Genomic DNA, 24,941 nt, shown 5'->3' with positions numbered 1-24,941 from the left:
CTGGCATTGCAGATGAGTGTCACCAGAGCTGGCTTGTCACAGCTGCTATACGGCTCTAAGTCAGGGGCCTCATGTGCAGGAGTTTTATGACTGTGCCATCCCAACCCCGCAACCAGGGTTTTCACCTTTCTCCTGCTGAAGTCTGCTTAATCCTACCCTGGCCCCAGGACACAGCAGCTGTGGGAGACTCAAAGTCTGGGGCTTCAGCACAGCATGGGTACACAGCATGGCATGCAGCCTACACGGCTGTGAAAAAGCCAAGGAAGTGCTTCTCAGCTCACCCCCTGTAGGAGTGTCTAGCCCATCCTTCTCTCCATGGACGCAGACATCTGCTTCCAACTGCCCGACATGTCCCTCTGGTTTTGACTTTCCTGGATGCCATGTCAATGCCACCACACAGAGTGCTGCCTCTACTGGGGACACTCACACAACCTCTCTGGGGGACATCTGAGCCAAGCAGGGATTGGGTGCACTGCAGAGAGGTCAAGTCATGTCGTGAAGTACCTTGTCCCACAAAGGCTCACTGTTCAGGGAGTTGACTGGAAAAGTAAGCTTATGCCCCTGGGCAGGGTCCCCATAGGGAGTGTCCTACACCCTGCCATCAGGTCTATTCCTGGTGCCATGCAAATTCAATTTGCAAGACCCAATGCTCTGGAAATGTCAAGAGCTAACGGAAATGTACCAGGAAGTGCACACCACAGCAAAGGGAGAGGATGGCACAGAGACCTATGCTATGGGTTAAAGGGCACGGAAAGGCCACCTTGAGCACAGGGGTCAGTCACCTCTTTCACAAACAAGGCAAAGGTCAATGCTCTCAGCTCTGGGAGCCTAAAGGGCTCTGTGGCTCCTAAGCCCTGCAGCTGCAGCCAGAAGCAGCACTGAACAGGATGTAAATGCTGAGTATGGTGATGTCAATAAAACTTTATTTACAAAACCAAATTGGTGGTAGTGGTGGTGGTGGTGGTGGTGGTGGTGGTGATGGTGGTGGTGGTGTCGGCGGACTGGTTCATTTCAAAGCATGCTGGAGTGGCATGGCCACTGAGCATCGGGAAACACAGAAAGGAATGCGACCGGACGCAGGGCTCCCAACACCCTAGACGTCGACCTATGGCACTGGAACAGGGTCCCTGAAGGTAAGTCTGGACAGTCAGATAAGGTAAGTACAATTTATTACAAGGAAATGGGACAAGATAAATCTTCTCTTCATCTCGCTATGCTTAAGCATCTTTAAGAGTGCAGGGAATTCATGTCTATCAGTCTGGTTTAGAAAAGTGTTTAGAGACAGCAAGAGTACACTCCATGGTTCCCTTACGAGGGTTCCAGGGATTCTGATATCTGGGTCAAAGTGAAAGTTAAGGAGAAAAAGGCTGTCAGGCAGGGCAAAAAGATTCCAATTTCTGGTCTCTTTGGGCTGTAATTTTTACTGTGTTCAAGGCCATGAATGCAGACAGGGTAATAACGAATACAGAACAAGAAGCTAGAGCTTCATTAAGACAAAACGAAAGTAAAAGTTTTGCCCTCTGCACCACTGCCTGAAGCAGGTTTTTCTAAGTCTTTTCCCGAGGATGGCATGTTGACCATTAGATTCACAAGATGATAATGACGAATTCACCTGCTTTTTCTTTTCCTATAATTAGGCCAGCATCGATTCAAGGTGTGGTCCAACCGACTTATTATAAAGGATGATACTGGTTGGTTGAAAAAGGTAGTAGCTTTCTATGAACCATATATTAAGTTTTTATGTATATTAAAATTAACATTGGAAAGAACAATGGTAGGAGAGGTAGCTGGAGGACAACTGCTGCAAATGCTTTCTTTTGAAAATGCTAATTAAGAGTACAGGAGAGCATTATTACCTATAAAGGAGGCTGGGGATATTAATGCTTATATGAAGGCATGCAAGGGTATCTTTTCTGAAAATGGAAAGATGCATATTTGGCACGTATTGATCCAGATAGAGTTATTAAATTATATGTTTAAATACTCTTGAATATCCTACAGGCACTTTCGCTCAGGATGAGTTGCCTTTAGAATGGGTTTATATTAAATAAAACTTTAACCAAACATTAACAATTAATGAGGAACAAATTTCTTTAATTATTCAGCAAGGCATACAAAGACCTGTTACTCTGTGGGGATATGATTGTGCTGCTATTGTTTTCCCATTAAGCAAAGATAAAGGGGAATATTTAATGCAGATGTCTGAGGTTTTTCAATTAGCCATGATTTCTTACACTGGAAATGTTGAATTTCATCCTCTCCATAGTAAATTGTGGGATTGCTTTAAAAAACAAAAAAAAATTTGATAAATACACTAATTTCTGTTGATCCATTACCATCAGCCCTTACTGTGTTTACAGATGGCTCTAAGACCAAGATGGCTTATTGGACCAAAGATTAATTTTGGGGACAAGAATCTTCTTTTGGGTCAGTACAACAAAATGAATTATTAGCGGTAATTAATGTATTCCAGGATTTTACTCATGATGTAAAAATATTATAGCTGAGTCCGCTTATGTTGTAGGAGTAGTACAGAATATTGCGACTGCTGTTGTTTCTACATCTAAGCCTATATTAAATGTTATTCTCACATATTAAAGGACTATTGTTATTATGAAACTCTAGAATATTCATTACATATACTAGATCACATTCAAAATTTCCAGAATCTTTAACACTTGGCAATCATATGGTAGATCAATTAGTGGCATTTGCTACCCCAGAAGAACACAGTCATAATCATGCCAATACAGGATATTTACATATTAAATATAAGATTCCCTATTCTCAAGCCAAACAAATTATTGCTAATTGCCTATGTGTCAGTCTTCACGTATAAAATGTATTCCATCTCAAATTAATCCCAGAAGGATGCAACTTAATACATCGTGTCAGATCGATATAACCCATATTTCTGAGTTTGGTCGCCTTTCACATATAGATGTAAGCATAGATAATTTTTCAAAATTTGTGTGGGCTACACCATTTCCAGGAGTACGCACTGCTCATGTTATACAGCATCTATTGGAAACTTTTGCTGTTATGGGACTGCCTTCTAAAATTAAAATTGATAATGGAAAACATATATTTCTTATCAATATAAACAATTTTGTCAACGATATCATATTGTACATATTACTGGTACAGAACACAATACACAAGGCCAAGCTTTTGTTGAAAGAATTCACCATACCCTGAAATGACAAATTATAAAATTAAAAAGGGGGAAAAGAGATGGCCTTATGCAACCTGAATGGAGTTTGCAGACCAGTCCCAGGGCTATATTGGCACAAGCATTATACGTTATTAATTTTCTTAATTTACCACAAGGTGAAGTTATATCAAGAGCCAATAGACACTTTGTTGAACTTCCCCCAAGAAGGCATGGAAAAGACAGTATGGATAAAAATTGCCCGGGATGCTGAATGGCAGGAAAGGACATCATTGTATATAGGGGAGAGGGTTTTGTCTCATTACAGGATGGGAGACTATTCTGGTTACCCGGGAGATGGATCCAAGCACAGAATAATAAGAACTGCTCCCTACCCTCAAAGGAATCCAGTTAAACCAGCTACATTTTCTCCTGATGGATGTTCTCAGGAGATGAGGAGGTGTCCTCCATTACTGAGGCCCTGGCTTCTCTTAGTGTCCACAAACAACAATGGATAAGGATCCGTGTAGTGACAACCCTATTACCTATGTGGGGTCAGGTGAAGCGATTAAGCACTGAAAGGAATAATTTTGTCTCCTTCAGGAAAGTCCTTTACGGCTGAGCACTTATTCTTAGCAATGTGTGTTTTACTCATGGTTTCTTCTGCTGCGGCCAATGCCAGTTATCGGGCTTATATTGCTTATCATGATGAAATCCTACTACTTTTCTGTTAGTAAATATATGGATAATGACACAGAACATGATTGGAAGTTAATTCAAGCCTATTTAGAGGGTAATGAAAGTGCTTCAAAAGTAATTAATGCCTTGAAATATGATGTTCGAATGTCTTTTGGTAAACAGCTAGAAGATATGGAATAGCGAAATTATTGGCTGATCAATTGACAGGATTAGATCCCAAGGCTTGGCTTCAAAGGATTTTCCATAGCATGGGAGGAGCTAGTTTTGCCATAATCTTATGTACATTATGTATTATGTTGCTTTATTTTTACATGACTAAACCCCTACAAGGACCTTTAGCTATGTTATGTAAAGTGTTACTTTAAAACAATAGAAAAAAGAAGGAATTGTTAAGACATAGAGATGCAGCTCCCAGGCAGGGTCAAGAAAGGCCTGGTGCCAGATTCAAGTAGGGGCTGGAATGCCGCCCTGGAGAAGAAAATGTTTTTCTCACTTGGCCTTAAATTATGTTCTGCTGTGTCCCGTTTTGTGGAAGTGGTTCTAACGCTCTCTTGGTAATGGTGAGTATATTTTGATTATAATAAGAGAGGTTATTTGTTATATGAATATTTTTAGAAGAAGCTTTCGTTTATTCGTCTTTCTTTGTTTAATCTTCCCTCATTGTTCCTGGTATCCTGGGAATAATGATCTTATGTTATCTTGACACAATGAAAATTGTAGTAATGCATATTCTTAGCTTAATAAGGATTAATAAAGCTTACAACTGCGTGCAGTTTCTTATGCCTTTGCTCTGCACCCCCTATGTCCTGGGGGTATGCGACCATACCCAGGGCCCCAACTCACTACACATTGACAATGGGTCACCCCACAAAACACAGAAGCATCTACCTTAGTCAAAAATGGACATTTTATTGAATGCACACACTAACACTGATTGATCACATCCATAGCTAAGATACTAGGGGCAGATCCGTGGCCCAAAATACATTCTTCTAAACCTATGAAGCGAAAGAAAGAAAGAAAGAAAGAAAGAAAGAAAGAAAGAAAGAAAGAAAGAAAGAAAGAAAGAAAGAAAGGAAGGAAGGAAGGAAGAAGAAAAAACACAAAAAACTTAAGCTTCTCATAGGAACTTCGCAGGAAGTGTTGTCTGGCGGTCAGTTCTGATTAGGCCATTTTAGATGAAACAGTGCATAGTTACCCTTAATGTGATGGGCCCTATATAAAGCTTTTTGCAATATTGGAATTTTAACAAACCTCATCCAGAACATACAGCAGAGGCAAGGATGTGATCACCATGTCCTTGCTCTCTATCAGGTTATTTTTATGTGTCCTTGATTGTCAGGCATAGAACAGCAACAATCTGAAATAGCTGGTAGACATGGAACAAAGTGGCTAAAACTATAGTTGTGGGTTACACACCTCAACTGTCAAAGGCTAATGCTGTCCTCAGAGACCTCGGAGGCCCCTCTTGTAAGACTATCTATTGGAAAGTGGAAGCAGGTTTATCTGAGTTCAAAGTGAACCGGGCCAGCCAGGGAGAGGGCAACATGGGATACTTGAGACCCTGTCTAAAACCAGCACAAAAACCAACCCTTCATTCAAAGCATCATCTATTTATTCTTTATTATTTACCACCCTCTCCCTACCAGCCTTTCAGTCTGGAATGGTAGAAAAGGACTGGGAATGTTCCTTCTATTCTAAGGACCTTGATCTCTCTTTCCTTAGGTCCACATTAAGAACACATGCAAATGGATATCACCATCTGAACAACTTAGTATCATCTACTCAGTATATCTAGCCTAATACTGTGCTGTGACAATCTCAAGCTTCCTTGAGTTTCGCTGAACTAGCAAGAAGTATGAAGTACTGAGGCCACACCCCAGTGATCCTTTCAAGGGGTTAGAAGAAAACCATGAGAGATGCTCCACTTCTTTGTCCTTAGATTAAATCACATTGACACAATGTGGGTGGACTATTTAACCAGACATGTTTCTCCCAACCCCACCTTTCTGAGTTCAGACCATGGCAGAATTCATGCCCCACCACCCTAGATATTGAGTTTTGTGATATGTAATTATTATTTAAACGTATGTATTAAATTTTGTCATTTTGTTAATTTTTGTGGTTTTCCCAGTCTTCTTTGATTAACTTTCCTAGTTTTATTAATTTATCCCCTGTGTTCTCTGGTATTTTGTCCTTCCCTTCAAACTAAAGTATTCCTTTTAGGATCCTCTACAGAGCTGTCTTACTGGTTACTCATATTTTGTTAAATTTATTTTTAGTATGCATTCGTCAGCACAGTAGCTGGGCAGCTGCCTGCCCTCCATGGTATCAGATCTACTTTCCAAACAATAACGCTCAACTCTTACAGGCTGTGTAGCATCTTGACTGTTTTTGTTCCACTTGGACAGCCCTCAGGACCAGGCTCTCCTCTCCCTTAACCATGGCTGCTGTCCTCTTCCTCTCTTCTCTCCATCACACATGTTCTTCCTTTATTCTCTGGCAGCTTCTTCTTCCTTCTTCCCTCCTCATGATCCTCTCTAGCAAAGCCCTCAAAGCTCCCCTCCCCCATCTCTCTGCTGTGCAGCTGTTGGCTGTTGGCTTCTTTATAATCACAGTTAACTGGGAACAGGGTCAGTTATTTGGGGTTAACCAGTCCTGAGTTCCACAAATTAGCATTAAAATACAAGCAGAATTAGGCCAATCCACTACAGGGATTTTTGTTTGTTTGTTTGGTTGGTTTGGTTTAATTTTCATTTACCTTTTTACTTGTTATTTTATTTTTGGCTATTTTTTATTAATCGGTTATTTTATTTATTTACATTTCAACTGTTGTCCTGCTTTCCAGACTCCCCTCATCAAACCTTACATCCCGTTTCTGCTCAGCTTTGCCTATGTGACAGTGCTCCTGCACCCACACATATCCATCCCCACCTCACACCTCTAGGATCTGCCTTTGGTGGGGCTACAGGCCTCACCTTGAACCATAGAGCATCCTTGCATACAGTTTGGCTGGCAGTTTGGCCCCTGGGAGCTTGGGGATTAGGGAAAGAAGATCTGTTCAGATATTAAAGCCAATGTTTGCTGCATTCTCTTCTTTTTCTGGTTATAGGTGAAATTATGTTTGTGTGCTTCTCTTTTTTTAAATTATTGAGAGAAGATTAATTTCTTGGTTTTTCTTGGGTATAGTTTAGTTCATTGTCTTGGAGTTTTCGTCCTGTTAGCCTCTGTTGTGCTTTCTTACAGAAAAGAATTGTTTAAATTTGGTTTTGTCATGAAATATCCTGGTTCCTCCTTTTATGGTGATTGAGGATTATGCTGGATATAGGAGCCTGTGTCTGCAGTACATCTGCCCAAGATTTTCTGACTTTTAGAATCTCTGTTGAGAAGTCTGGTGTAATTCAGATACATCTGAATTTATTTGTTACTAGATATTTATACCTTACCCCTTTTAATGTTCTTTCTTGATCTGTGCATTTAGCGTTTTAATTATTATGTGAATGGAGGAATTTTTCTGGTACAATTAGTTTGATGTTCTGTAGGCTTGTTGTACCTTTATTGCCTTTTCTTTCTTTACCTTATGGAAGTTTGCTGCTATGATTTGTTGAAGGTGTTTACTGGATCTATGAACTAGAAATCTTAATTCTCTTCTCTATCTATTATCCTTAGGTTTCAACATTTAATTGTGTCCTGAAATTCATGGATGTTTTGGATTCAGTAAACCATACATGTTTATCTGAGATGGGTGTTTTGTGCTTTGTGGGATGACCTCCTTGACCCCAGGCTGCATGAAGAATCTCAGCTGACAATGGGGACATAAATCATGAGTTTGTGTAACAAGACCCAGGCCTCTTCCAGGTTCTTAGATATTAACTGAGAACCTCAAATACAGTAGTAATGTGATAGTGTGGTGTGAATCTAGTTACTCTTCTCTATTTTGATATAGATGACTCTTTTTGTGTCATGGTCAGCTTATAATGACTAGAAGACCTAAGCTTGAGAATAACCAAAGACTACATTGCTTCTCTAGCAGCTGAGCTTTTAAAAGCCCTGGTGTGACAGCAACTTTTGGTGGACATTCTGGATTATTCCTTCTGTACTTTAACTCTCTGTGTCACTTCCACCATGAGTAAGTTAGTTCAATTCCATAAATTGAAAATCCATCACCTGGAAGAAATACTCTTTTTTTTAAAGATTTATTTATTTATTTATCATATACAAGTACACCGTGACTGTCTTCAGACACACCAGAAGAGGGCATCAGATCTCATTACAGATGGTTGTGAGCCACCATGTGGTTGCTGGGATTTGAACTTAGGACCTCTGGAAGAGCTGTCAGTGCTCTTAACCACTAAGCCATCTCTTTAGCCCAAGAAATACTTTCTGAATATGATCTGAGATTGGCCATGGAAAAAGGGTAGCTTGAACTGTCCCACCTAGGTTCTGGGCCTGCACAGGCCTGCTCTCCAAAAGAAACCTGTGTTCACAGCTGTTGGCTGGCTAAGAAAGATTTCACGAGACGTGATACACAGCCCTCGGACTTCTGCTCCAGTCATCTGCACAATTTTTCCCGGACGATATCCTCATACCTCCAGCAGGCGGGTGATGAAGCTGTCCACTCTCAGCTCCCCTTCAGCCATCTTGTGGGCACCAGACTCTCCTCCCTGCAGCAGGAACAAAGGCTTCTCCATGGTGGCTGCAGCAGCAGTGGTGGTTTGGCATTCTCACCTAGGAGGCCCTATGCCTTTCTACCCCAGTTCCAACTCACCTCAGGCCCGGGCCTTCCCCCCATCCACTTCCCACGGAGCAGGGAGAGCAGCACCCACTAGAAATAAAAGGGAAGCCCTTGGTCCTGCCAAGAGTGAACCCCCAGTGAAGGGGCTTGTTGGGGGGGGAGGGTGGTAATGGTGGGAGGATGAGGAGGGGACACCAATAGAGAAGGGGAGGGGGAGGGGTTAGGGGGATGTTTGCCTGGAAACCCAGAAAGGTAATAACAATTGAAATGTAAATAAGATATACCCAATTTAATAAAGATGGAGAAAAAAATAGAAAGAAAAGGCACACATTTAAAACAGAAGAATATGGACCCTAATTTTAAACCACAGCTCTGTCAATTAACTATACCTTAAGGAAGCTCAGAAAAGCAGGCCAAACAATTAATATTTTCTCGGTTTAAGTAAATAATAATGTCCGTTTCTTGCTATTGTGGAGGGAATTAAATAGATAATATGTAATCATGGAAGTTTTGAAGTACCATCCATTTTTCTTTTCATTAAATCAATCTTACTCATTTCATTGATGAAATATGTATGTTTTCCATTTCACAGTTATATGTATAATAAAACCAGTATAAAAACCTTCAGAATATTCAGTTATTATAGATATTTGTCATTTCTTACAGAGGGCAACTATGATTGACTACACCCAATTCTATAAAAAACAAAACTCAGGAAACCTGGCCCTTGGCAGCAATGAATCAAGAAATATCTCGGATGGTGGGGCATGAATTCTGCCAAGCAATGACCTCAGATAGGTGGGGTTGTGAGGAAGATGTGTGGTGGAATAGCACACTAGATTCACGTTGTATCATCTTGATTTAATCGAAGGACAAAGAAGTGCAGTATCTCTGATGGCTTTCTTCTAACCCCTTGAAAGGTTCACTGGGGATTGACCATAGAACTTCATTCTTCTTGCTGGGGCAGCAACACTCAGGGAAGCTTGAGATTGCCATAGGCACAGTATTAGGCTAGAAATGCTGAGTAGGTAATATTAAGTTATTCAGATGGTGATACCCATTTCATTTGTTCTTAACGTGGACCTAAGGAAAGACAGATCGAGGTCCTTAGAATACAAAGATCATTTCCAGTTCTTTTCTACCTTTCCTGAATGAAAGACTGGTTGGCAGAGAATGGTAAAAATTCAAGAATTGGTAGATGATGCTTTGAATGAAGGGTGTGTTTCAGTGCTGGTTTTAGACAGGATCTCAATTACCCCATCTTGTTCTCTACGTTGCTCGTCAGGTTCACTTTGAGCTCAAATAAAGCTGCTTCTACTTTCCAACAGGTAGTCTTACAAAGGGGCCTCCAAGGACTGTGAGGACAGCATTAGCCAATGAGAATTGAGGTGTGTAACCCACAACTATAGCTTTATCTGAAAGACCCTCAGACAGAGGAGACTCTCGCTCCAGTCCTGAGGACAATCACCACCCCATGAACACACAGGACTCAGTCTTGATGTAAAAACAAGAGGTTTACTTTGGGATACCAATGCACTGGGGCTCGACACGGTCCTCACGCAGGAGGGATGTGAGGAACCTCAAACAACAGAAATATACAGCTTAAAATGTCAGTTAAGATTACACAGTTTCCTTAGCTCAGCTATTTCGTGCCAAGGATAACTAGGCAGATGTTTCTCGTCCTGGAATTCCTGGGATAAGGCCGTAACCACATCAATGCAGCTATTTCAGTATGAAGGACGTCTGACTTGATATATGTTTTCTTATCCTGGGGTTCCCAGGACAAGGACCAAGGATATCTGTCTTGGCAGGTGTTTCTCTTCTGGAGTTCCCAGGACAAGGCTATAGCTATGTCAGCCTATAGCACAGCTGCATTCAGTACCAAGGATATCTCACTTCTATAGTGGTCAGTCAGCTTCCCAGAGATGTTTCCTGTCTTCTAATTGCCCTGCAGTAAATATGTTCTGTACCCTCTGTTCTTATGGTCCGGCAGCTTCCTAGAGAGTGGGTGGGAATGTGCTTTCTGTACTTTCTGGTCTATTGTCTAATGTGTAGGTGCTAAGCGAGGGCCAGCTTAAAAGATTCTCATTCGTAAGAAATGGCTGTACTGATATCAAACGGGGATCTTTCATATCCACTTTCTTCCAAGTCTACCAGTCATCTCAGATTGTTGCTGTAATATGCCTGACAATCAAGGACATAGAAAAATAACTTGATACACAGCAAGGACATTGTGATCATATCCTGTGTTGTTATGTATGTTCTAGATGAGGTTGGTTAAAATGACAATATTGCACAAAGCTTTATATAGGACCCATCAAATTAAGGTTCACTATGCACTGTCATAGCTAAAATGGCCTGGTCAGAAGTGACCACTGGATCATTCTTCTGTAACTTCACATGAAAGGCTTGTGCTTTTTGTGTTTTTTTATTTTTCTGTTTTTTCTTATTTATTTATTTATTTATTTATTTATTTATTTATTGTTTTATATGTTGTCAGGAAGATAGTTCAAGTCATGGATCTGCCCCCAAAATCTGAGCTTTGCTACCAATACTGTAAACAGTATTAGTGTATGCATTCAATAAAATAACTTGTTTTTTTTTTAGTAGGATAGATGCGTTTGTGTTTTGTGGGGTGATCCATGAAACAGGAGTGAAGATGCTTGTTTCTTACTCTGTCCACTGAGTTATGTCTCTAGGCTTGTCCAACTCCTTTGGCTGTACCCCCCCCCCACACACACACATTGCTGACTATTTTATTTTTCAGATGAAATCAGACGTTATAGCTTAGAGAGGCCTGTAAGCAATACTGCTTTTGTAACTTAGGTGCAGAGAGGAGAGCCCCACACTCAGCCTGAGGGTGCATTCACTGGTGGATCCAATATTTCAGTTTCCTCTGCTAACAGATCACCACATTGTTGCCAGGACCATAATGAATGCAATTCTTTCTCCTAAGGAATCCGGTGGCAACTGTTAAATGTTAAGCACAAAGCTTCAGGTTGTACCTATAATACACACCCACATCGCAACCTACCCTACAGGCTATTTCTGGGTGTGATTTCATGCACCTGCACATGATGAGACAGGAGACCTCTTTGGCTACTTATAGTAACTGGTGTGATTTCTCAGTAATCTTTAATGGGTAATATTGCTGACTGAGGAGAATTTGAGGTAGGATGAAACATTTCTGTGCAGGGATTGGGGAGGAAGCACTCATTTAGATATATAGCAATGACTTAGGTTTTTCCAATCAAGCCTAGAGCCAAATTTGGCTTTGGAAGCATGTGGTGCTCAGTGGCTATGCCACAGGGAAGTCCCCTGAAAAGGGCACATAAGCTTTTGCTCAGTACAGGGAGAACATTAGCAGGGAGGCAAAGTCTGTTCTCCGTGACATCAGCCGTCCCTTCGTGGACATTCTATTGTCTCCTAGAGAGACCTTGGAATCCCTGTGATGTCACCAGTATCGTTGTGACAACCAATTCCCTACTTTTTCTTTTAGTGTCCAAAGGATATATCCACAGACATGTTTGCCCGTCTTTGTAGGCGCTTTGGGAGAGTTGATGTTGATAGAGAAGAGTCTAGAGTGAAGCAAACGAAACCTAAAGGTAATGATGGACACAGGACATGGGGAATGTGGAGTAAGTTCTGGGCAGTGTATGTTGAGCTTCCTCTCAGGGGTGAGTGTGGGGGCCTTCAGCTGGCCTTTATAGCAATGGGCCACAACCACTGGAACATCTCCACAGATATTGAATTCCATGATTATCACAATTCCTGAAAGTCAAGGTTTTCACATTATTAGTTTCTCCATAACCACATGGAGGATATGGCAATGCCTATGCTATTATTGGGTGAACTTCTAGTCTTTACTTTTACAGTGCATTCGGTATGTTAAATTGATATAATAACACCATAAGTAGTCATGGAGGGTATAACTTTTCGGAATTAAACAGGGCATCAGTGTACTTCACTTTCATTGCTTCTTTAAATTCAGTGACTATCTGACAGTAGTAAGAGGGAGAGAATTGTGCTCCTGGCCATGACCTTATATTCTTAGAACTCCTGTGACTACCTCTGGCTGACGGGGCCAATCTTACCTTCATATATTAGAGGTTCTGTGTGGCAGATATTTTTCTACAGTAGCCAAACTATATGGAGCAGGTAGAGAAAGAGCCTGTAACCTATTGGCACTTCTGGGGCATTTGTCATTTCAGTAGGGGGAATTAATAAATCTGTTGACCATGTCCTCCCCCTACATGACTTTTTAATGCAAAGTTATTGGACTAGAGTAACAGTGTAGGATATCTGAGTATCCGTGATCAATCAATTCATTGTGGATGCTGAATTGATGATCTGACTTCTGAAACCAGAGGGGTGAGGGTCCTGAAACCAGGTTGTAGCCTGCGTACCTGATAATAATCCTGGAGAAGGCATCTCTCTGGTACTTGTAAGCCTGTGTGGGCGGGCATAGGGAACACCTGGCTGCTTACATCTCTTGGTCTCTATATAGTAGTGGGGGAACTGTGATCCACTTAGGATGCCTCTTACACATAGATCAAACTCCTTGCAGTGACACTGGCTTCCAAGCATGTTCTCCTGTTTGGACCTCACTGTGGTCTGTGTATGCTCTATGCATTCACCCCATGCGGGTTCACTTGTGTTCTTCTACCTACAGCGGCCTGCAGACAGACGTCATCCCCTGAAAATGTCCTAAACAAGGTGCAGGCCAACGAGGAAGAGGAGAGGCTGAATAGAGAACTGGAGCTAACTACCAAGGAGAGAAATGAGCTGACAGATCGCCTCCTTTATGTGACAGGTGGATCCATGAGCAAGAGGTATGCATTGCTCCAAACAAACGACCTTGTTCTAAACCTCATCTCCCATAGATAGGAGATTCAGAACCTGACCCTTACTGAGGAGTGAGATTGAAAATGGACTCTCTGATTCTGCCTGTTGAAAATCTGAACTTGCAATCTGAGTGAAGATTTCAGGGATAAAGTCACTGGAGCATGAGTTCCCAGTGTACAATTGGAAAGCCCTTGACAGGTGGTAGTTTTGCAAGGTTCTGGGTGCTGTGAGTTTGTGGAGAGTGTTTGTGCTTGCTAGGAAGGTGACTGAACGCTATCATCTCCTGGCAGCAGCCTTAGGTGACAGGTCCCACAGTGTTCATATCAATGCTTAAGTAGAAGGCCTGAGGCTCCGGCCTGCTCCTTCTTGTCTCTGTGCCTTACACTCTGAGACAGTAATGGTGCATGCATTTCTACTGATTCTCATTGTGCTCTTTCCATATTTGTCTCTCTCATTCTCTGAGTCTGTTTACTTTTCTTTTCTTTTTCTTTTTCTTTTTTTTTTGGTTCTTTTTTTCAGAGCTGGAGACCTTACTTTTCTTTTCTTGTGGGTGTGCCCCAGCTTGTGTGTCTGTGTGTGCACAGCTCTGCATGCATGTGCACAACCTTTATATGTTTCTCTATCCCTCCACCTTTGGAATTTAGGGGTCTGTTTTTTGACCTCAGGATTTACCTTTATAATAGTTTCATGGAGGTGTAAGTGCTTTATTTTGGAAGCCCCACTTTCAACAGCACAGTTCTTTGCCTGTGTAGTCACATTTGTCTATACATTTGTATGCCTTGGGCAGATTATAAGTTTGTGGCAATATCTGGTCTCATCTCCAGAATTATGTGTACTGTCTGCCTCTAGAATATTAGTTATTCGGCTTGTAGCATTCCACTTGTCAAAACAGGAAAAATGAAATCAGAGGTTTCTGGATGTGTGTGTGTGTGTGTGTGTGTGTGTGTGTGTGTGTGTGTGTGGTTGGGTAAGCTCTGTGGCCTAGGCTCTTGACAGCATAACAGGTTTGAATGCAGATCCAGCCCTCCTGATTGAAAAAAGTGAGCCAGGGAACCCTTTATCTGGGTGCTTAGCTTCTGTTGTCCTGGGCACACAATTCCAAGTTTCTGAAGCTGAAGAAGATCCAAATATGTAGAATTCAGAAAGTGTCCTTCCAGGGCTGGGGTAATACAAGACATAGCCTGAGTTCATATAATCCTAAACCTTGATGTTCATTGGGTTCTATCTTCCTGGGGCCAGCCCCTACTTCAGGCCAAATCCATTTTATGAAAACTTGAAGATAAAGGAGAAAGAGGTCATGTCATTACTGCACAACTTAGACACAAAGAACATTGAACATCGTGAGAAATTTCAGGAGCTCAAGAAGGAGATTAACTTCTATCGGTAAGTACTGGTCAAAAGGGCCCATCACTTGTGGAATATCCATTGCTGCCTCTCTTTGTTCTGGACTGGAGAGCCTGCAGCTCTGGGTCCATGTCTTCTGCTGTTTAAATATCACTGTGCCGTGGGTCTTTTGGACTCAGTTTCAGTTCCATAAGAGACTGTGACTTCTCACCACAGTGTCTATGCATCTTTAGAAGGCTCTGGATAGAACTATACTGATTCAGGCATCAGAGTGTTATTAGGCCGACCTGGGCCTCTGGGGTCATACCAGGTTTAACAAAGCTCAATGTGGGGACCACATGGTTAGCATGACCTCCCTTGGTTCTACTGTCCTCTTGTGGTTGTTTACTGCCTACTAATTGATGTTGCCCAGATGCATTGGGCTTTCATGGATAGTTGTAGATTCCTTGTTCTTTTGGAGAGACATGGACTGTTAGGTGCTTGGGTCACAGAAACAATTTATTCTTCCCTGGATTGGCCGTTTGCTGTTTGTGGAGCAGCCTTACATGTATGGAGATGTATTCTATGAAGTCTTTATGGGTATCTGGGTCCTGGTGGAGTTTGTGGGATTTGGCAGTTGGAATGGGAGGAAGAGGCTTCAGGATCTTACTATGCAGAGTGTGTTTCCAGCAACCTGCACAGCCGGCTCCTGATGGACCAGGCATGTATGAAGAAGAAGTTGGTCACATTGAAGCAGGAGAGCAAGGAGTTAGAGCGATATTTGTTTGAGTTGAACCCGAATGCTGAAGACGAACAGGAGAAGACCAGCAACCTCCAGACCCAGCAAAATGTGGTAGGAACAAGCAGCTGAGTCAGATTAACAATGTCTGATACCATTTGCCTATTGGATACATCTTTGCTTCCCCTATCATCTTTCTAATCTCCCCACACCCAATCAGTCACCCACCCCATGTGATAGAGTTATTCATTGCTCTGTCTATGCACAAGTATTCTGGGATGTTAACCACTTTTCAGAAACTGAATTATGGGCAAGTACACTTCTCTGCCCTTTTTGAAACTGCAGTCCAGAAATGGTGACAGAGGAATAACATATCACATGACTGCATCTCCCTGTCATAGATTGGATGCTATGAAGAGTTTTGAACGAGTTCTTGGTCGTGTGACAAAGGTCATACAGGGGTCATGTGATGGTTGGAAGCACCTTGTAGGGATAAGAACCAAGTGCAAATGGCAAATGAGTCCTGGTCTTTGGCTTTGATCTCAGTATCATGTGGCCTTCTACTTTCTTCCTGCAACCCAGTTAGGTCTCTTCTCCTTTCCCCGTTCTTGGTTTTCACTGGTAGAAGTTTGAGGAGCAGCTTGTTCTCCCACAGTACTGTGAGGGTTGTTGGTGACTTTCCCCAGGCTGCAGAGATATCAGCAATGATTTCAGTGAAAAGATCAGTGCTGTCAGTCCAATGCAGCTGAAGGGACAGAAGGCAGCAACTTGACACCTGGTATGCGTGTCCCCACTAAATCAGTGTCTTAATAGCTGCCTTCTCCTCCCAGGTCTCAGGAACTGCAGGAGACATGGAATAGGACAGATCCCAAGAAGACAGCCCCCTGAAGAGTGAGTTTCTCTGTCAGGAGTTCCCTGCTGACGACAATCCTCAACAGTCAAAGACTTTTTTGGGGAGAATATTCTTCTTCTCAGTTAATTTCCTCATTGTATAGAGACCCTAAATTTATGTATCCGTATGCCAGCCTGTCTCATTGAGGTCTTTCTCCTCTCTCATACCGACAACACCATTTGAGAGACATCTGAGGGGACTGCCTTGACATCTCCCTAGAGGAGAAACAGCACTACAACTGTGTTTCTAAATGTTCATTAAGAAAATGCTGTTAAGAAATATTTTTGGTTATGATTTTCATTGAAGTTTTCTTTTTGTTATTTCATACTTATATATTCTTGTTACTGTTTTTCATTTTTTATACCATTTTAGTTGTTCATTTTATGCCTGTTTTTTGTAAATTGTATTCCTTATGAATAAAAATTGATTTGTAACTCTTGACTCTTAAGACCATCTTATTCAAGGGTCCTTTCCCCTCCTGTAGACTTAGAATTGACAGCTGGATATGGATCTTTGCATGGTCCAGGCAGCATGAGTAAATAGGGAATTTAAAGCCACCAAGCTGTACACAGGGTGATAGTGTCTTTTGTGTGGATAATGTGACTTTTTTTATGGACACACACTTTATGATGTAATCACTGACATACTGTATCCATGCTGTCATGTGTTCTGCTCATCCTAATCTATATCAGTCTACAACACCCATTCCTTATTGACTGTTTGCCCAGATATTGAGTAACACACACTCATGCCTGTAGAGCTGCAGAAAAAATGACAACTTTCACAAAGGAATATAGAATAATCCTAATCGAGAACCATGTGCCTCGGTTTTTCTTACAATACAGCATTAGTATTAAACCACAAAGATAATGACCATCAACGTCATTTTGGGAAATAGGTTTTTATAGGTGCTGTTTCATTTGATCATTCATATGCTGTGTTTTTTATTGTTGCTGATTATATTTATTTTTATCATGTAACTCAATGGATCTTTTTTTTTCAAATGTATGTCTGGGCCAATCCTGAGTGCATTTCCCTCATGATCCAAAAGAGGGAATAGCATTCCCCATTGTAGATGATTGTTAGGGTCCATGTGGTTCTTCTGAGAGAGCAGCAGATGCTCTAACCTGTGAGCCATCACCACAGCTCCTGTAGGTAGCTTTTGTCCTTCCAGGGCATGTGCTATACTAGATGGACGCCATCATCTCCCATTAAGGAGAGAGATCTCAGGAGATTTGTATGTACAGGTGGTTGAGGGGTGCCTGCTCAATGTGGTAGCCTGCTAGGCATCCACACCGGGCTCTGGTGCCTCCACTGCTCATTGTGCATTCAGCATCATCCTCCAGCATCACTCAGTTTCAATTCCAAACAGAGCTTTCACTTACTATCGATGATCATATAGATTATGCACATCTGATAAAATACAGAAGAGACTAGCCTCCTTCTACAGGCCAACTTGGCATAATGAATTCTTTTGATAGAAAGCAAGATAATTATCTTAATCTATGCAGTTTAGGGAGGTCCTCAAGAGCATCCATAGTGAATGCAGACTGCAGCTGTGACCACATGTTTCTTTTGCAGAGCAGGTCTGTGCAAGCCCAGAACTTAGGTGGGATAGTTCATGTTTCACCTTTTACATGGAAATCTGTGATCGTATTGAGAAAGTATATTTTCCACGTGACTCATTTACAATTTATGGAATTAAACTGACTTACTGAGAGTGGAGGTGACTCAGAGAGATAAAGTGCAGAAGACTTATCCAGTATGTCTGCAAACAGATGCTGTCTCATTAGTGCTTTTCAATGCTCAGCAGCTAGAGAAGCAAGGGAGAGGCATTGGTGACTCTCAAGCTTAAGTCCTCTAGTCATTATAAGCTGAGCATGACACAAAAAGTCATAGGTATCACACTAGAATCTAGTAACTAGATTTAACCAACCTATCACATTAATGCTATGTTTGGTGGTATTTTTTGCTCTCTTAGGACCTGGAAGAGGCTTGGGGTTTTCTAATCCTACTCATAATTTATTAATCTTCCCAACACTATGTGCTTTGTTCTGTTAATGCTAACAGCGCCATCCAATACCTAGGATATTTTCTACTGACATGTGTGACGTGAGACAAAACAGTCCCTGTCATCCCTCACCTGAATAAACTTCCTTAGAGTTCAGTGTAGTTGGAGGGTCCTTCTTTCCTCTCCAAGATCGAGAAACATTTCCAGTCTTCAGACAAGTGTGTCAGCCATTGTCCAGTGACTGTCGTGAGATGTCCACATTGTCAGCTGAGTGAGGGCAGGGCAGGGGATTGGGGCAGGGCAGGGCAGGGCATTGGGGCAGGGCAGGGGTTTGGGGCAGGGCACAGCAGGGCAGGGCAGGGCAGGGCAGGGCAGGGGATTGGGGCAGAGTCCATGAGATGTCAGTAGGCAACAGGCCAGCTGGGGCTAGTGTGGGTTCAGGGCTTCTAGTGTGGGTGTGAGAGGAGGAAATTAGGAATGGTCAGATTCTGATGCAGCACATAGGCCGGAAGCAGCTTAGATCATCTCAGTGCCATATAGGGACATTGTAGACACTGATGGGCAGTGTGGGGATGGTAGGGCCCCATATAGTGCTCTCTGCAGGTGTCAGGTGAGCATATAGTGGCTCTGTCAGACTTATGACAATCAGGCAGGCACTGGGTGCAAGTGAGAATCATGGGACAAGCCCTGTGTGCAGCCTGGTTTGGGGACATTCCCAGGTGCCCCATGGACTGCAAATTAAAGGCAAAGGACACAGGGAAGCCAGCAATTCCCATGCACAGGACATAAATACCTGTAGAACTTTCTAGAATTTCCATAGACTATCTGTTACTAGTCCTCATTATAGAAGGCACCAACATTCTGCCCTCTACTTCAACTTGGTGAGACAGCTATTCTAACTCCAGCAGGAAGGCCTCAGGGAAGACAGTAAGAACTCGCAGGTGACCCCTTTTATATTGAAACAGGGTCTTCCTATGGAGCCCAGAGTGGCTGTAGGATACTAATGCTCCTGCCTCACAGTGACTAGAATTCCAATCCACCCTCAAGAGCAGTTGATTCATCACTAGATCAGACTAAGGACATGTGAGGCCCCAGGGTGCTAGGATTACCAGGGTCCTAGTAAGTTTCTCCAGCCTAAATTACAACCTGAGTCAGTGCTGCTATTTGGGACACCCGCCTGATGCCCAGTGACATCACACCTTGGAACTCTTTGTCAAAAATAAGCTGTTATGGGAATGAAGTAGCCACACAATAAACACTGGTCTGGACACTCCTAGGTCAAGAATCCCCTGTTGGAAATGCCTTGGACCGCAAAATTTTAAATTCTATATCCTTCTGGCTTTTAGAAGATTTATAAATACAAAAAAAGAAAGATGGGCATAGTAATTTAAGCCTGTGATCCCAGTCATGGGAAACTGAGTCAGAGTGATGGAAGACTGTAAGTTCCAGGCCAACCTGTGTTTCAAGAAAAAAAAAAAGGCATGGTGAAGATTCCACTCAAGTGGAAACCAAAAGGGTTTCACATGGGCCCTGCCATCCACTGGTCACTACATCCACTCTCATCACCACAGCCACAGGCAGACACTGGGGAACATTTCCCACTGTCTCTCTTTGGGATGCAATCCACCCCATGATTCTATGTGAGGAATCCCCCAAAGGTTGCATCATGTGAGGGACCTAGAAAGTTCCAGGATTGGGAGAATTTAGGAGTTTATAATTAGGGATGATCTACAGCTGTGGCAAAGCCTTTTCCCAGCACATGGCAGCCCTAGGTTTGCCCCCAACAGTAAAAATAAAATCCCCCAAAATAATTCAAACAAAATGTCCTGAAGCCTGCGCCCTGACCAGTCTCTTCAAAAGTGCCAGGAACCTGGGTCCACATTTAGGACCCAGCACGACCTCTGTGACCCATGAAAAGGGATCTAATATGGGAATTAGTACAGTATGACTTATCCTTGTGGATACCTTTGGTGACAATAACCACCTGACCCCTGAAAACCCATCTACCTGGGGGGCTCAACACTCATGTCACCCAAAAAGCCCAGATCCTAGGGCCAGCATGGGCAGGTGGTGAAGAAAGTTTGTCTCTCATGAACATCAGTTGCCGCTCCTCACCTGACTCTATCCTCAGGAGACAATGTCACCCCAGAAAGTGTGGGTGTCAACGGCTCTTCCCAGGCCAAGGCTGGAATACTGCTTAAGATCCACAATGCACAGCAGTGCTCACTCTAGAGCTAAATGTTCTACAGCTGAAAGGGGTGGGTGCTCTGCTGGCCACGCCCCTCCCCTGCAGTATTTAGTGCACTCAGAGTGGTGCTTCAGATGTGAGGGACTTCTTGAGGCTACTCCCATGGAGAATGGCAGATTCATCAGAACGGGGCACAGGGTGAGTTCAGAGCACAGCTGGGAGGAATTTAGGGATGCCAAGCCATGACTAAGACCAGATCCTGGGCTGACAGGCAGTTGAGCTGGAGAACTGGCATCCAAAGTGTGACTGCCTGAATTCCTCTTAGACCAAAAGCCCTGGATCTGAGCTACTTTGGTGCGTGCTCCTAAGTGGGGTCCCAGACACAGCTCAGAATTGGGGCTGTGCATGGACTTTGGTGCTGGCAGCAGGTGGCTTAGCCATAAAGTGCCGAGCTTTCCCATCTGTGCCCACTCAAACTCCTCTGTTTCATTTTAGGTGTGTTTGGTATAGTTTTGAGACAGGGTATCTTGTAGCAGCCCAACTCGCTTTGAGCAACACTGTAACATAAAAATAACCTTGAATTCAAGATCCTCCAACCCCTCTGTCCCAAGTCCTGGAATTAAGACCTCCAGCTGTGACCATTTTACTGCAGCATAGGATCCATCTGTATTAGAGTGAGCTTTGGAAATACTGGAGCTCCGACTGTTCCTTAGAATTCAGGTTTCCTTAATTCTTAGCAGGAGTTTTGTGATGATGCTGATGAGAGAGTCAGGAGTTACACTGGGAGAGGTAACAGTCCTGGCAGCCCTGAGTGCTCAGTGAAAGTCAAGACAGAAACCTGCTGATTAGCACCTGAGTGAAAGTGGGAGGATTCAGAGTTCAAGAACAGACTCAGTTACATACCGAAGACCATATTGCAACATTTTTGTTTCATTTTTGGCTTGTTTTCTTTGAGACAAGGTGTTAATTTATAGCCCTGGCTGTCCTGGAACTCACAATGCCTCTACCTCCCAACGGATGGAATTAAAGGCATGTGCCAACATGCACTGCCACTAATTAATTTTTAATTAAACATGCTGGCACAATCCAGTAATCCCAGTGCTTAAGAGGCCGAGGCAGGCAGATATCTGGCTTCCTGACAAGTCTGATCTACAGAGAGCATGTCAGAATAGCCAGGGCCAAACAGAGAAACCCTGTCTCAAAAAACAAACAACAAAATGAATTTGTTTTAAAGAAGAGAGGAACGATTTAACAGAGAATTAGTGGCCGAGATCCAAATGATATTGGGTAGTGCAGAGTCTAGCTTCTGAGATGAAACTGGACACCATGGGGTTAGGGTGGGGATTCTCATCTTGGACTGGGAGACAGAGGGTGACTTCAGGCATGGAAGGTCAGTCAGTCATTAGTCAGGATTCTCAATCAAGAGGGTGTTGTAAGATCCAAAATGTGTGAGCAGTGTTCTGCATGAGACTAGAAGAACCCGCCTACCCATACAAAACAGCCAATGAAGAGTAACCACAAGCATACGTCTGGAGGTCCACAAGAGGTTAACGTCCACCTTAGTGTGGATTATTCAGAGCACAGGTGGAGAGGAGTAGAAGAGCTGATGGTGGCTGAGGCAGGAGAGGAGTTCGGGTGTGAATTTCAGCCAGGAAAGGAGCTTGTAGGTCGGGCAGAGCAATGAGAGGTCTAACAGCATAGCTGTTGAGATCCTTCAGATTAATTTGTCTTAAGAGCCTCATGCCATAGCCAAGGACAGGAGTAGATCTGACTATTGGGTGGGTGGGCTCACATAGCCCAACAGGTTTGGCCTTGCATCTGTGGGATTCCAAGTCTCTCCCTTTAGACACAGCCATGGTGAAGGTGTAGCAGTGAAGGTGCAGATGGCTTTGCAATGCTTGGCTTATGGTGTTGAGTACTTCATGCTCCACAGAGCTAGGGAATGTCCTAGAAGCCAGGGAGGCCGAGCCATGAGGAAGACATTTCTCCGTGAGAGAGAAATGATAACCAAAGTCACTAAGAACTTCCTGAATCACAGTGTCTGTTAACCATATATTTTATTTACTTATTTTTATGGGCCTGAGTGTTTCACCTAATAAATGCTTGTGCACCATGTGGTATGTCTGGTGCCCATGAAGTCCAGAACGATTCCACTGAACTGCAATTACAGGCTAATACGAGCCACCATGTGGGCACTGGGAACTGAACCCTGGTCTTCTGCTCTTAGCCACTAAACCATCCATCTCTTCAGCACCACCCCCAATTGTATTGTCATTAATATTTAACCATTTAGCCCTCAGTATTTGAATTAATGCAGATGTGACAAGAGTTATAGTTAACATGATGGTTCAGGTATAGACATGCAGGCATCTCATTGTATACAAAATATAAATCCTTTCTTTCTTTCTTTCTTTCTTTCTTTCTTTCTTTCTTTCTTTCTTTCTCTTTCTTTGTTTTACTCATGGAAACAGGGTTTCTTTTGTGTAGCTGACCTGGAACTAGCTCTATAGAGGGAGCTGGCCTAGAATTCACAGAGATCTGTCTGCCTCTGCCTCCCAAGTGTTAGGATCAAAGGTGTACACCACCACCACCACAAATCCTCCTGTTTTAAAGGAAAAATGTAGCCCTACATGGCAGCACCAGTTTAGTCCCAGTATAGACATTTTTCTAGAGTTCCTGAAGGGCTTGCTGCCTTCCCCTTTAGGCCTGGCTAACATGAGAGCTCCACACCTATGGGGTTTGCTTCATAAGAGTCTGGAGGATGAGGGTCACAGGCTGATGTAACTGTGTACAGCAAAGGATGCTTGGTGAAGGTCAAGTGGGTATCACAGCTCAGCAGGTAAAGGCTCTGCCACCCAGCCTCATGGCCTCAGTTTGATCATCTGGTGAAAGTAGAGAACTGAGTCCACATTGTGTCCTCTGCTCTCCATGTGCATATCATGGCACAGGAACACCACAAACTACATAAAATGTAAAATGCTGAAATGCTGAGAGAAGAGGCCTATGGTAGGCGCCTCCTACACCTGAGACTTCCAACGCCGAAAAGCAGGGGGTAGAGAGTGAGGATGCAGAGTGCACACAGGTCAGGACAAGGCCATGTTACTGAAGCCTCCATGTGTGGTGAGCAGGCTCTGGGGCACCATGAGGGACATCAGGAGCTTCTGCACTTTGTAGAATTACAGGGTTCCATGTTACCTCACATGACCATGATTTGCCCCCTACTGCAGGGAGAAGCCAATACCAGAAGCCTCCAGCTCCCAGCCCTGCTGGAAGGTTTGAGGAAGGTGGTCCTCTTCTTGTGGTGCCTCTAGTAGGAGTAGCCCACACTTGGGCCCAGCTCCCACTATCAGGAAAAGACAGGTGGCTCTGGTCTTTGCACAGCTCCAGTGGAATGAACAGTGCATCTCTCCTCTCTCTCTTGCAGGAAGTCTCAGCCTCTGGTGCAGGTGCTGTTCCCAAGGCAAAGGAAAGGGAAGTGCAGAGTGAGGACTCCCAGGATCCTTTAAAACATTGTCTGCATTGTCTTCATTAATTTTTCTGTTTAATTTTTATTCCATGTGTATTGATCTCATTGTAGGGGTGTGCATTCCAAAGCATGAGTGTTGAAGGTAGAGGAAAAAGCCATGGGAGTCACTTTATCCTACCGTGTGGGGTCCCAGGCTCTGAACCGGGTTGTTGAGCTTGGCTACAAAGAGCTTTCATACTGAATTTCCTGCTGGCTCTGATTTCAGGGAGAGCATCTCATAGAGCCCAGATTGGCCAGTAAACTACTGATCATCCTGCCTCAAGTATTGCCATCTAGTTCATGAAAGGGTTGAGTTACTGACACGAGGAACTGGGGATGGGCAGAGGTGCATGACTGAGGCTATCTCTGCTCAGTGGCATGCCTTTGGGGACTGGTAGTTTTCATCACTGAGATGTCATTTGACTGCAGTGCTCCTCTGGAGAGAAGGAGTCTCTTTTGCCAGGGCATCAGGCTCTCCAGACAGGCCTGGAAGATGGAGGTCTAGAGGCCAGGCCTGCATTCCTCTTCAGAAGCTGCATTTACCACTCTGGACAGTGCTATAGCACAGGGTCACATATCCAGTCCTACCCTGAGACCTGCTGATAAAGAATGTCTATCCTGGGACAATGTCTATCATCGGTTCAAGGTGTGGCCCAACCAACTTATTATAAAGGAAGATAGTAGTTGGTTGAAAAAGGCAGTAACTTTCTATGAACCATATATTAAGTTTTTATGTATACTAAAATTAACAATGGAAAGAACAGTGGTAGGAGAGGAAGCTAGAGGACAACTGCTGAAAAATGCTTGCTTTTGAAAATGCTAATGAAGAGTACAGGAGAGCATTATTACCTAG

General features: G+C 43.2%; 3 protein-coding genes across 12 annotated transcripts in view; 1 reads left to right on the top strand and 2 right to left on the bottom strand.

Moving 5' to 3' along the window:
• Positions 1-24,941, bottom strand: part of LOC147999010 (disks large homolog 5-like) — a 133,020-nt gene that overhangs the window by 95,054 nt on the left and 13,025 nt on the right. The gene's annotated exons all lie outside the window — the stretch shown is intronic.
• Positions 1-24,941, bottom strand: part of LOC147999014 (disks large homolog 5-like) — a 202,807-nt gene that overhangs the window by 175,661 nt on the left and 2,205 nt on the right. The gene's annotated exons all lie outside the window — the stretch shown is intronic.
• On the top strand, positions 937-16,824 carry LOC147999015 (disks large homolog 5-like). Of its 10 annotated transcripts, XM_087595826.1 has the most exons (10): positions 937-1,133; positions 1,638-1,705; positions 2,361-2,427; positions 9,252-9,383; positions 9,914-9,973; positions 12,085-12,190; positions 13,258-13,417; positions 14,670-14,813; positions 15,444-15,606; positions 16,323-16,823. In XM_087595826.1, the coding sequence occupies exons 5-10, from the start codon at positions 9,962-9,964 to the stop codon at positions 16,350-16,352; spliced, it is 615 nt and encodes a 204-aa protein (XP_087451952.1). In that variant the 5' UTR covers positions 937-1,133; positions 1,638-1,705; positions 2,361-2,427; positions 9,252-9,383; positions 9,914-9,961; the 3' UTR covers positions 16,353-16,823. The 10 variants fall into 10 exon arrangements, with proteins under 10 accessions (XP_087451952.1, XP_087451955.1, XP_087451959.1 ...); XM_087595827.1 differs by lacking the exon at positions 1,638-1,705 and having other exon boundaries at positions 1,041-1,133; XM_087595830.1 differs by lacking the exons at positions 9,252-9,383; positions 9,914-9,973 and having other exon boundaries at positions 964-1,133.

This window comes from Rattus norvegicus, chromosome 19 (assembly GCF_021556685.1).
Source record: "Rattus norvegicus strain SHRSP/BbbUtx chromosome 19, alternate assembly SHRSP_T2T, whole genome shotgun sequence".
In the NCBI taxonomy this organism is placed as follows: domain Eukaryota; kingdom Metazoa; phylum Chordata; class Mammalia; order Rodentia; family Muridae; genus Rattus; species Rattus norvegicus.
Note: the sequence above shows the minus strand (reverse complement) of the source record. Positions and strands in the feature narration are given on the sequence as shown.